This window comes from Falco biarmicus, chromosome 6, assembly GCF_023638135.1.
Source record: "Falco biarmicus isolate bFalBia1 chromosome 6, bFalBia1.pri, whole genome shotgun sequence".
NCBI lineage: Eukaryota > Metazoa > Chordata > Aves > Falconiformes > Falconidae > Falco > Falco biarmicus.
In genome coordinates, this window is record NC_079293.1 from 47,552,877 (window position 1) to 47,565,970 (window position 13,094).

The 13,094-nt window shown below is 35.8% G+C and overlaps 1 protein-coding gene across 9 annotated transcripts in view; it reads left to right on the forward strand.

Annotated features, from left to right (window-relative positions):
• Positions 1-13,094, forward strand: part of SCAF8 (SR-related CTD associated factor 8) — a 167,185-nt gene that overhangs the window by 47,434 nt on the left and 106,657 nt on the right. For 7 of the 9 annotated variants that reach the window (XM_056343278.1, XM_056343284.1, XM_056343285.1 and 4 more), the window contains 8 exons: positions 602-702; positions 2,389-2,502; positions 3,163-3,319; positions 4,520-4,650; positions 6,270-6,414; positions 6,943-7,023; positions 7,626-7,847; positions 8,491-10,854. In XM_056343278.1, coding sequence (XP_056199253.1) covers positions 602-702; positions 2,389-2,502; positions 3,163-3,319; positions 4,520-4,650; positions 6,270-6,414; positions 6,943-7,023; positions 7,626-7,847; positions 8,491-10,190 — 2,651 coding nt within the window. In that variant the 3' untranslated portion in view covers positions 10,191-10,854. Of the gene's footprint in view, positions 1-601; positions 703-2,388; positions 2,503-3,162; positions 3,320-4,519; positions 4,651-6,269; positions 6,415-6,942; positions 7,024-7,625; positions 7,848-8,490; positions 10,855-13,094 lie in introns of those variants that run through there. The other 2 variants (XM_056343283.1, XM_056343282.1) reach the window with 1 other exon arrangement.

Below are 13,094 nucleotides of genomic sequence, written 5' to 3' on the forward strand. Positions count from 1 at the left end.
GGGCTTGTGAAATTGGCAAGTCAGGAGTATCATGGACATCCTCAATTCAATTGTGAGCCTCAGCCAGCTTCGTCTTTCTGGGATGTTCCCCAAGGTGAAGTAAAAGTATAGTTTCCATTTCTTTCAGGTGAAAATGCAGTGCATAATACTGCAATTAAGTTCCTTCTGTAATACATTCTAGCCAGTTAGAACTTAATCTTACTTTGTTAAAATTGACTTTAAATCCTAGAGCTGTGTTTTTTATGGAATGTGGAATAGAAATTATTTTTTTTTCCTCCCCGAGTAATTTCTACTGTGGTTTCCTGTAGCTAATAATTTAGATAATTTTTTATTTTTTCATTTCTTTTAAAACAACTATTGTTTAAAAGCAAACAAAACAAGAAGAATGAACACTTGTACTGAATGTCTGTTCGGTATCTTTTAACCCTTTAACATTTTTGTCAATGTACTTGATCTCTATAAAGTAAGTAATAGACTTACTATTTTTGCTTTTTGATCAGTGATTTCTGTGTAGTTGTAAAACCTTTTATATCCGTGCTATAGAATATTTTATAAGCTAACAGTCTAGTATTTTGTTTGACATTGCTGTATTTCTTGACAGTTTGCAGTACTACTCTTTGGGTAGGTCAAGTAGACAAGAAGGCTACACAGCAAGATTTAACTAATTTGTTTGAAGAATTTGGACAAATAGAGTCAATTAATGTAAGTAAGAATGTTACCATACATTTTCAGGGATTACAGACTAGCAACTTAAACACGCTTATGCCACTGAATTCCTTTGTATTTAGGAGACTGTTTTGTTTTATCACCGTTTAAAACCTGTGGCTGTGGTATTTGCTCGTTGGTTTTGATGTCCTGTCTTTTGAAGCACTACAGGCAGTACACTTCATGGTAAAATGGCTTTTCCCAAGTACTAACCATTGACACAGTTTTTTAAACCAAGGTCTTAACAAATGAAGTTACGTCTTTTATCTTTTTGTGATATGGCATGGGGAAAGTATCTTTTTTCCTTGGACTTTTGGACACTAACTGATGTGTATCCACATTGTTCTTGGTTACATTCCATACAGAGGGTTTCTTAAATTAAATCAGTGTGGACAAAACATTTAGAAGAGAAGAAATTGTACTGTAAACAAGTGTTTATTCTAAAATGTGGCAATTAAAGATATGTTTATCATTTAGAGATACATTTCTTATGATTTGGGGTAATTTAGATTTAGTTGTTTAGAGTCATACTTCAGTGTGGCCTATGATGTAACTTCAAGAGAAAGTATTTTTCTTCTAAAGTAACATACCAACCTGAGAGAAATTTGGATTTTTGTCTCTTGCTCCAGCAGTTTTGAAGTGCTTCTCATGCAATTTCATTCATTTCAGATAATATTTTTACTCTTTTTTTATCATGTTAATAAATTCAAGTATATAATTAATAAGGAATAGTTTTTGTGTCGTTACAGAATCTTATAAAAAGCTTCCCAAGTCAGGCCCCCCACCCCCCCCATCGCCTGTTATTTAAGACTTTTTTTGATTTGCAGGGACTAGCAATTAAGAAAGCCCAAAGGAAAGTAATCTAACAACCATGATATCCCAGTACCTCTTATGTTTCAGAGGCAAACCATTTGTAAATAGTTAATCCTATGCATTCCACAAAACTTAAAGTACCTAGGGTAACATTGTTGTGTATCTTAAATATATTTTTCTAAGAACTGCGTTAAAATCTGTCATCTTAAGTATTTTGGTTTGTTGTATTACTTTGTGGTCCCAAACAACATAAAAGCACACCTATATTTGTGACTAAAACTAAAATAAGAGTTTGTCATACATGATTTGCAGACTTTCAAAGGTTACATGCCACATCATACTTTTCCTTCCTAAATAAAACATCAAAGCTAGTGGAAATTACACTTTGGGAATGAGGACTCTACCCTTCAAAAATGCAAGATACTTATAATTAATAAGTTTGTGCCTTTGTGAAAGGCTGTTGCTCAACTTGCAGTGAATTGGGATCTTAAGAAGAGGTAGCAGCCTCTGCTTTTCTGAAGTTGTCATAGTACAGCTCCCGGTTCTTGCCTGCTCAATGTTGTTCAAATCTTTCATGTAACTTTTAGCACCCATTCTTTAGCTTCCGGCTGCTTCTTGGAAATGTTGTAACTGAAGTACCCTGCCAATATCACTCTTAAGTTTTGCTGATGCTCAAAATTTTTAATATTGTTGATTAAAGTAATCATTGTTTATGGTGTAAACCTTTCCATTTTTAATATTGTTAATTAAGGTAATGATTGTTCACGGTGTAAACCTTTCCTTTTTTAGTATTAGTATTCACTTAGTGTAGTTACATAATCTGAGGTAATGGTTTTCTTACTTTCTAATACTATTTGTTTTTATCCATAGATGATTCCCCCAAGAGGTTGTGCTTATGTCTGTATGGTTCATCGACAAGATGCGTATCGTGCTCTTCAGAAACTTAGTTCTGGGTCCTATAAAATTGGATCTAAAATTATTAAGGTAAATTGGTTTTAATCTAAGGATGCTGTCCATTCCAAATACAGTACAATTTTAGTATGATGATTTGTCATTTAGCAACGGTTCATTCAAACGTACAATATGGCAAGAAGAGTGAAGCGGTAAGGTGTGAATTTTCTTTCCTCTCCATGTAAAATGCAGCTTTTACCAGGCGATATGTAGGATAGTAAAATGAAATTAATTACTTGATACTTAAGAAATACATGGAGAACATTTTATGTATGTGCTGGGGATAAGAGTACAAGACTGTAAACGACCTCCTGGACCTGACTGTGTGGATCACTTAATATTAAATTTGACAGTATTCTTACAGACTTAAGTATAAGATTAAATGCTGTGGGGTTTTCTGCTTTCTTTGATTGATGAGACCTTGAAATAGTGTATTTTTAATTTCCGCATATATATGTTAGGATTAATGTAGAAGATTCAAGCTTTTTGATGTAGTTAACCTTCCACATATCTGTTGCACAGGTCAAGTAAACTTCCTACAGGTTCATTTGAAATTAAAACCTTGTTAAAATTCTAATAAAGAGACTCTGAAGATTGATCTGCAACGACAGAAACATGAAAGAAATGATCTGAAATACTCTGTTGGGAGGTTATATGATTTAGCCGGATTATCTGGTTGGGTTTTATTTTCAGATTGCCTGGGCTTTGAATAAAGGTGTGAAAACAGAATACAAGCAATTCTGGGATGTGGATCTGGGAGTTTCATATATTCCTTGGGAGAAAGTAAAATTGGACGATTTGGAAGGCTTTGCTGAAGGTGGCATGATTGACCAAGAAACAGTAAATACAGGTATGGACATTAACATGATTCTGATAGTTAGAAAATATGTTTATTTTGGTAATTGCAAATCCTCAGAAAGTTTATTGTTTGGATAATAAATGCCCTTTTAAATGTAACATAAATTTTACTGGCTGCTTGTTTACAATATAAATGACATGGTAATAATGAAATTAGAATATCTTTGTAGATGAGTAATTAGTTGATTGTCATGCCAATGAGGAATTAGTGACAAAGGGGAATGAATTTAAGCAAGCTAATAAAGGATAGCATTTTTTAAAAGTTATGAATTTTCTGTGCACTCGTTTCCAAGTATATAGAATATTGATTTATATAGATGTTATGATCTGCTTGTGATTGCGAAAAGTCTTATATTCAGGTATAAGACTAAAGTTAGAGTTGGAACTTGTCCAAATAGGCACAGCTTATCTGAACCTTAAGGTATTTCCTCTATGAAGTCGAAGAGACAGGAAAGCAAGTTATGTTAGACCTTATTGTGAGACCCAATTGAGAGGTTCGTTGTATTTGTAAGAGACTGAGCACTGTGTGTTCTTGAGATAGATCTAGCACCAAATCACTGGACTATACTGAAGTAAACTGAAGACTGAGGTGATTAGACTTTTGTAATAGCGACAATAATTTTTCAGGTCAAAATGCACTCTTGTTTTGAGTAAAAATTGAATATAAATGACAGAAAAATTAAAACATGTAACATTACTGAAATACATTCAGTATGTTATACTTGAAATACAAAATTTTCTGAGGATGTGGCAGAAGGAAAAAATGAGGATTGGGGGGAGGTTTGTTTAGCACGAGGGTTCTCTTGTCATTCTACAGTAGCCAGCTGATAACACAAATATGTTAACAGCAGCAGTTTTTAGAAAACTGTAACATACTCTATATGTCAAGTTATTAACAGAATGAGAGGTGAAAACACTTGGCAAGTTTTGACAAAACAGTTTGTATACAGGTATAATTAAGCAGAGTATTACAGGTTATAAAAGATACTTTTCGTTCTTTAAAATATATAATAATAAATTATTACATTTGCTTCTTTTCCTAGTAAGTTTAGGGGTTATTTGTAACGAATCTGTATAGATACCAGATTAAAATTTATTGTTTAAAAAAGAAGAGGACTTTTTAGTATTTAAACAAAAATGAACATATGAATTATCTTTTTATATTAAATATATACTTTTTTTTTTTTTGAAGAATGGGAAACGGCCAGAAGCTCAGAAGCAGCTAAAGAAAATATTCAGACTACACAGAGTGCTGCAGTTGATAAGAATACAGTTATTACAACACAGACAGAAGCTTATACGCAACCAGTCACTATGCTGCAGGTTTGTATTGGTCTGAGTTTGCAAAAACCTCACAGAACTGGAGGGGAAGGTTTTTATTCAATACAGGTAAACTTTAATGCTGTGTTGAAGTACTTAAATAAAAAAAAAAAAACACTTAAGTCCTATGTCCATGTGTGTTTATCTCTGAAATATTTTAGAGTAGATTCAGTTGCTGTGGTTGAGCTAAATCATCAGTTTCATGCCCAACATATCCCACACTTGTGTACACACTTGTGTACAGCTTAAGTGTTGAAGACAGCAGTGGTAAAAACAAACCAACAAACCAGAAAAAAAAAAAAAAAAAGAGAGAGAGAGAGTTACACACTGGCCTGTTAGTTTCTTAAGGAGAAATTAAAATGAGTTTCCATAAAGCAAGTTGCTTAAAAAACAAAGCATCTTTCTGTAAGCTCAGCAATGCAGTAATCTTTTTTTCACTTGTGCTTGTTGCATCTCTACTGACGCACTTTTCCCCATATCAGCTTTGACAATATATTTAAATACTTTCTCAGTAATTTTGGGGTAGGATTTCATAAGGACAGTCTCATCTTTAAATGGCCTAATTGCTGAAGTAGTGTGCTGTTGCATTCTCTCATGAATTACTGCATATATTCTTTGATTATCTGCTGTATTTTTTTTTCATTCTGCTAAAACAATTTTTATTAACATCCCATCAGTAACAAGCTATTGTGGAAGTGTAGAAGAATACAGTGTAATTTTGTTAGTATACTACACTGCACATGTTTATCAGGTATAAATACAAATCCTTTTTTCCAGACTCTTTAACCCTTTTTATAATGATCATGTGAAATTGTAAAATGAGAAGCAGTTGCTCAATACAGTGTTGTATGTATTCATATTACTAGTGTTATCCTTCCTAACATGTGTAGGTATTTCCAGTACTTGAGCTGACGCAAAATTACTGTGAAAAGTTAACGTTTGCATTAGCTTGCATTGAATTTTGAGCTTTTTTCACAAAATTGTCTTGAGTCTTCGTTTCAACTATCTCCTAGTATATACTGGGATCGGTATATATTTAAATATATATTGCTTTTATATATTTAATATTGCTGCTTATTACTTGTAATTACACTGCACTATATTGAAACATGTAGCTCAGGCATTTGAGAAACAGTAATTTCCAGGATTTTGTCAGGATTATTAGCCTTATAATTACATACACTAAGTTGGCTTTCCACTACTGTTGTAAAATAAGTAATTTTTTCTGAATAGAACAGAATCACTGTTTTTGAAGTGCTCTCAAATTGCCACGCTATCTACATTTTCCTTCCTTTTCTCTCTCTCCCTTTCTGCTTTCACCTCTATGCCATAGGTGAATTTTTATTCTTGAATAAGTATAATGTTTAACTGTGTATTTTCCTGATCTTTTTTAGACAAAGAAAAGATAGCATAGGATTCTTCCAGTGTTCTTGTTTAGCTGTAGTGTAGGTACCGTTGCAGAAAGCAGTCTAATTCTTCAGGGTGTTCAGAATATATACAAAGCCTTTGGTACATTTAGTGCTTAACATGAGTTACAGTTGAGTCAATTTATCCTTTTTTCAATTCCTCATTGAATATCATTAAATATTGAAGTTGCTTGTTTTTTCTTTCCATGAAATAAGATTCCAGTAGCTCCAGCTGTGCCTGCTGTTAGCTTGGTTCCACCTGCATTTCCTGTCACAATGTCTGTCCCTCCTCCTGGTTATAGTGCAATTCCTCCTCCACCCTTCTTGCGAGCGAGTTTCAACCCTTCACAGCCACCGCCAGGTAAGTTAGTAAAAATGAAGTTGAGGATATAATGAGTATACCTAATGCATTCTTCTGCATCCATTTTGCTTTGTGTAGTTTTCCATCAGCTGCTGGTTACTGATTAAGCCAGTTGATCTTTGAATCTTAAATATGATACTAGATTAAAATTACTTATGTCTAAATATTATTTTTACCAGTGTATTCTGTGAAGAATAGGAATTACACCAGATTTTATCATTTTTTAAACTTTGATAAAAATGAAGGATTAAAAATCCTTAAGAATAATCTCCTTTCTTTTGGAAATTTTTGCAACTCTTTAATTTTTTTCTTTGGATATTGCTGGCAGAAATTACTTTTGAAGGTGCACGTGCAGATCATCTGCAAAACAGATACTTTAAAAACAGTAACCACTGTTGCCTTTTCCCATATATTTGGTTTTTGCTAGTCTTCATGATGCAGCTTTTCACGATCAATAATGCAGACAATCTTTTACTGCAAAACTTTATTTGCTTCTCTTGTAATAATTTGTCATTTTTTCCCATATAGGTTATATGCCTCCCCCAGTTCCTCCTGTGGTTCCACCACCTGTTGTCCCGCCACCTGTTGTCCCACCAGTTGTTCCAACACGTAAGTTTGATTCGTCTAATAGTTGTTTGTGTGTTATGGAAAGCCTAATTGTTTGATATACTACCTGTTAATGAAATGTATCCTGTGTAATGGAAAAAACCAACATGGAAGTTATTGTTCAGCTGGTTTAAGCAGATATTGAGGAAAAGGATTTACGGAGCTCTTCAAGTTGACAGAAAAATGATACTTACCATGGGGTTACTGAAAAAAGTTCCAGCAAATTAGATATATATTATATGTATGCATAATTCAATATGTGAACCTGTCTGTAACATACATCTGTTACTTGAGCTGTTTGGTGTTGGTCACTGAATAATTCATAATAATTTGGTTTTGTTTAGCCTTTTAACTGTATTCATTTTTAAAAACTGTATGTTTTAAAATAATCTGTTGAATACAGATTGCTTAGGTTGCCTACAGTTCATGGTCTCTACAAAAAAATTAAATATTAACAGTGCTAGTTGAGGATAAGAAATTCTTAAAAATGTAACACTTAGGGTAATTAATTTCACTTAATTTGATTTATCAGCCTGACCTCTGCCAAACATCTTGAAGGCCTGAATATGTGATTACTGTGATACACTTCTGTTATTTCTCTACAGCTTTAGTACAGCCTCCATTACCAATTGCACAAGAGACGATGAAGGATGTTCCTTTTACTAGCCTTGTTCTACCAGTTGGCACAGTTACTAGCAATCTAGCTACTCCAACATTATCTGCTGGAAGTGTTTTTAATCCTCTGCCAATCAACAAACCAGAATCAGATGAAAAGGGGTCACATCTTACAGACCTTCAGATTTCTTCCAGTGAGAACAACAGATCTGGTAAGAAATGTCTTTATCGTCTGATATGATTGCATACAGGAAGAATCATACTTCTGAGGGTTTTTTTCCTCCAGATTGTGATCCACTACACTAATAACTACAGAGTAGGAGGGTTTAGGCTAGGTATAATTTTCAGTTTAAGTTGGAGGACTGGTGAGAACCATCATTGTCATCATCTGATCATTGATTTCTACCAGCTTATGCTCAGGGATGTTTTCTTTGTAGACTCAAAGTAAAGCTGGCACGGGGAGCCCTTTAGAAAGCTTCTTAAAAGTGCGCTCTTACTACACAAGTGACAATGGAAAGGAGCAGAAGAGGGTAGGATGGTATAAAATGTGTAGAATTGCATGAAAGATTTTAACACTTCCCTTGCATAATTGGGTGATGGCTGTGGGGCTTGTCGATTTTAAGCTGCTTTACATTCTTTGCTATGTAGAGATGTTTATTTCTGTGGCATAAGGTCTTTTTATCACTAATTGTGATTAAAATGATGTATGTTCGTTATAGAAACTGAGAAAGACCTTGTCAGCAGTATCATCACTGAATGCATTAACTGAATATGGATTAAGCTGCATTTTGTTTTGAATGCTATGTGTTACACTGGTGTTTTCTGGTAACTGTTCTTCTGCTTGCTGCATTTTAGTGCAAAATGATGTCTCGAGTAGCTCTGGACTTGTTGGAGGAGTGCAGCCACCCAGCGTCTCAAGCAGTTCTGGGCTTACTGGAGAAGGGCAGCCACCCACTGTCTCAAGTGGCTCTGGACTTGCAGGGGGAGTACAGCCACCTAGTGTTTCAAGCAGCTCTGGACTTGTAGGAGGAGTGCCACCACCAACTGTTTCAAGCAGTTCTGGTCTTGCAGGAGGAGTGCAGCTACCTACTGTCTCCAGTGGCTCTTCTCTTGCTGGTGGAGTTCAGCCAACCAGCGTCTCGAGTAGCTCTGGACTTATGGCTGGAGTGCAACCACCAAATGTCTCAAGTAGCTCAGGGCTTCTAGCTGGAGTGCATCCACCCAGTGTCTCAAGCAGCCCTGGCCTGCTGACGGGAATGCAGCCACCCAGTGTCTCAAGCAGCTCAGGAGTTCTGGCAGGAGTACAGCCACCGTGTGTGTCAAGCAACTCTGGGCTTCTCATAATGCCACCACCCAATGTTTCAAGTAGTTCTGGACTTATGGGAGTGCCGCCACCAAATATTTCAAGTAGTTCTGGACTTCTGGCAATGCAGCATCCAGCTGGGGTTCAAAACATGCCTCATTTAAATATTAGTAGTCAAAGGATGCCGGGAATGCCTCTTATAGATATCCGTCCAGGCCTAATGCCCCATTCGCCTGGACCAAGGTTTCCATTAATGCAGCCAGGAATGCCACCGCAGCGTAGTATTCCTCCTCCAGCGATCCTTGATCCATCTCTTCACCCACCACCTCGAGGTCCTTTTCCTCCAGGAGATATTTTTAATCAGACAGAAAGACCTTTTGGAACACCAGGAAGACAAAATATTGATAGCATTCCTAATCCAGAGAAAAGACTACCACTTGGAGGCGATAACATTCAGCAGGAAGGAGATAGAGATTATCGCTTTCCTCCAGTGGAAAACAGAGATAATCTTAGCAGACCGTCTCCAGTGGATGTCAGAGATTCTGTTGGACGACCACCAGTTGATCCAAGAGAGGGTATAGGAAGACCTCCAGTAGATGGACGAGAACACTTTGCAAGACCACATGTAGACATGAGAGAGAATTTTGGAAGACCAGGTATGGATAACCTTGGTCGAAGAGAGCATTTTGGTTTCAATTCAGACAAGCACTGGGGACAGAGAGGAGATTATGATGAAAGAGAGCACCATGCCTTCCCTATTTATGGTGGCCCTAAAGGCTTCCATGAAGACAGAGAGAGGTTTCGGCATGTAAACTATAGGTTTGATAGTAGAAGTGGTCCCAATTGGAACAGAGGATTTGAACAAGATGCTCACAGAGATTTTGATGACCGCAGAAGACCCTGGGAAAGACAGAGGGATAGGGATGACAGAGATTTTAATTTTTGCAGAGAAATTAATGGGAACAGGTTTGGAAGAGACAGAATGTCAAACAACTGGATCCCCCCTCCACATCCACGGGTTTTTGAATATTTTGATGGGGCCACTTCCCAACGCAAAGCCGATAATATGCCCCAGGTAAACGGTGAAAATACAGAGACAGAAAGTCAGCCACCGACTGCACAGGTGCAGGATGATCCAGAACTTTATGAAAAACTGACATCTTCCGTCGAGATAAACAAAGAGAAGAGTGACACAGAAGCTGATATAGAAAGTGAACCAGTGGTAGAAAGCACAGAAACTGAGGGGACATAACTCATCACTCAGTAGGTAAAAGATACCTTTTGTAAAGTTGTCATCTCTCTGTAATAGATAAATGGCTGACTGGACCGTAGCAGTTCACTTTTGTCTGCCAGAATTAAGTTAATCTAATGTTAATGTTCATCTTTCACTTAAATAACTGTACAACTGACTTGTATAGAACACTGTTCTTAATTTGAACATGGTAGGTAAACTTTTTTTTTATTTCTCTGGTAAAGCATAAACTTGCCCCCACTTGCTTTTAATTTCACAAAAGATAAAAGAACAGCTTGTCAAACAAAGACTTCCTATGGAAGAAAATGGAATTTTTTAGATACTACCCTTAGGTTGGCTATCAAAATTGTTATACTTGAAACAGGTGCTGGTGTATCTTGTCCGTGTTTTTAGGCTGCTGCAGAATTTTAAAGTATAGACAAAGCTGTGATATTTTATGTTCCTACAATTCGGCAGAAAAAGAAACGGCCCATGTTATTTAAGGAGCATAACACAGAGATTAAAAGTGATTTTGTAAAATCTACACTATAGTCTCTGTTTTCTCTAAAGTAAGTGTTTGTGATTTGTTCCTCGTACTGCAGTGGGTTTAAAAAAATGAAAAAATACATTTTAATGTTGGGTGCATTTTGTTTTTAGATGCCAATAAAGCATATTTGTTTGATAACAGTGTTCTAGGTATTGTATTTTTTTTAAAAACCTGCAAGCTCTAAAAACTTGGAATCAGCTATGATATGTGCTTAGCTAGTTGTTGCAAAAGGTTTATATTACATTTGTAAGACCAATGCAACAGTTACATGTGCAAGAAGCGTATGGTTTTTACATCCAAAGTCATGCAGTCATACTAGTTTATGTAAATAACATATGTATGTAAATATTTGTGTAAACTGTTTGTAGATACCACTTTTTCTGTGCGTGCCTGTGTGTGTGCACACACTCACAGAATATTGTAGACAGTTCAATAAAATTGAAATGAAACTAGGTTGTAAAAATTTGCTTTTCACCTTCTTTAGGTAGTAAGATAAACCTTACTTTGCTGCAGTATGGTCAAGCTTATATTTACCTTCTCATGCTCATTGTTACAATGTTCTTACTACTTCTGGAAGGTGGAATGTGATATACTGTAAAAACGTACAGTAGGATTTTAGCTTATTTCTTAAAATGCAGATGTGCATGAAACCAAAATTTAAGCAAGTATTTGCATTGTCTTATTTTGTAATATATTCTGGATAGATAGTGGTAGTGTTCAAGTACTTTGTGGTTATTTGTTTTTAGTGACTCAAAGTCCAGAAATGTTGCACGAAAAGTATAAAGCTGTTGTTGATCTAAAAAACCTTATATGTTTTTAACAGAAATAAGAGGGGCTTTGTGTTTTGGTGGTTTAATATTGAAGTAGAACTTCTTGTTAAATTGTTGAGACGAATTGGCTGCTTAGGTAAATTAGTAGCACTGTTATCTCCTGTTTCACGTACTTTGCTGCTTGTGTATCCTTTAAATTGGCGATGAAAGATTTGGCTATAGGGCAATGTCAGATTTTCAATTTGTTCCACTGAAGTGCATTTCACCAACTTTTTTCAACATAATTTTTGTTAAAATTCTGTGTCTGAAAGCATTCTTTCACTCAGTTTGGAGAAAGTTGTTTTGTGTAATAAGATCCAAGGATAGATCCTGTTACATGAATATCCCTTTGGTAGAAGAAACACTTTTAGCTCCAGTTAGAATTTTGATCTTTAACATTAAAGCATTAACATGCAAGTTTTAATTCCCCTTCTGCTTCCCTCAAAGGAATGAAAGTATGAGAATGCCACATGAGTGTAAAGCATAAGCATGCCTTTGAACGTAGAAGCAAGTTACGCATGTGTGTGTTGCCCTCTTCCTCTGGGAGGTGGGGTATTTTTTCATGCTGTGTCATGGTTTGGTTTTTCAATTACAGGGACTTTTATTCCGGATAGTAAACAAACTGTCAGCTTAATGAAGGTAGTCCTTGGAAAGAGTGGACTTGAACGAATGATTCTTTACCTACTGTGCAAGTAGTAGTCATTAGGATGTAGTGAGGTATGCATTAAATAACTGTTGCTCTGTAATAGACCTTGCCCATGTGTTTATTACCAGAACATGTTTCGGGTTTTGAGTTGAACAACATTTAAGGTAAAAGTACCTTCCTGGGCAGACTGGTTCAAAGAACTTGACTGATGATGCTGCATCACCTATGTAGTAGTCTGGTCAGGCGGATAGGGTTGTGTGAAAGTCCAAACGCGCAAAATAGCTATAAGGATACTTTATGAACTTAAGGGATTTTATTTTAATGTGTGCAGTTTGAAAAGGCTTCAGTCATAGACCACATAAATACTCAAATCAAACACATATTGGCAGTAGCTTTACTTCTCAAACATTTTGTTAAAACCTTCTTTGAAACTGAAAGTTTTATCTATTTTCCTTTTTCTAAACTGGGACTGACAGTATGCTAAATTGCTGATAGCATGATGGTTTAGGTAAATTACCAGGTGAGAAATGTTAAACAATTTGGTTGGTAGTGGTATAAAACAATGTATTTAATGATTTTTTTAATCTTTGTTAACATCTTTCAAGCATTAATAAATTGGCTACTGAACATATGTGTTACACCATCAATTTCTAACTACCATTTTATTTTTTTGTAGAATGAACTTTTATTGCACAGGCTTCGGTTGCATCATGTTTGCAGACAAATACTACAAAAATAGTCATATTCAGAAAGTCAGGAGGGACTTAATATTACCAAACCAAGTGTTATTTCTTTATCTTGCTCATAGGAGTGTTTCAATCTTTCAGAGTGTGAGTGAAGACTTTCCTTTCTCAGGGTAGATTAAGCCATCGTAAGCCAACACGCGCACTGAAAGGGGCTGTCCTGAAATCCAGACCAGGTCT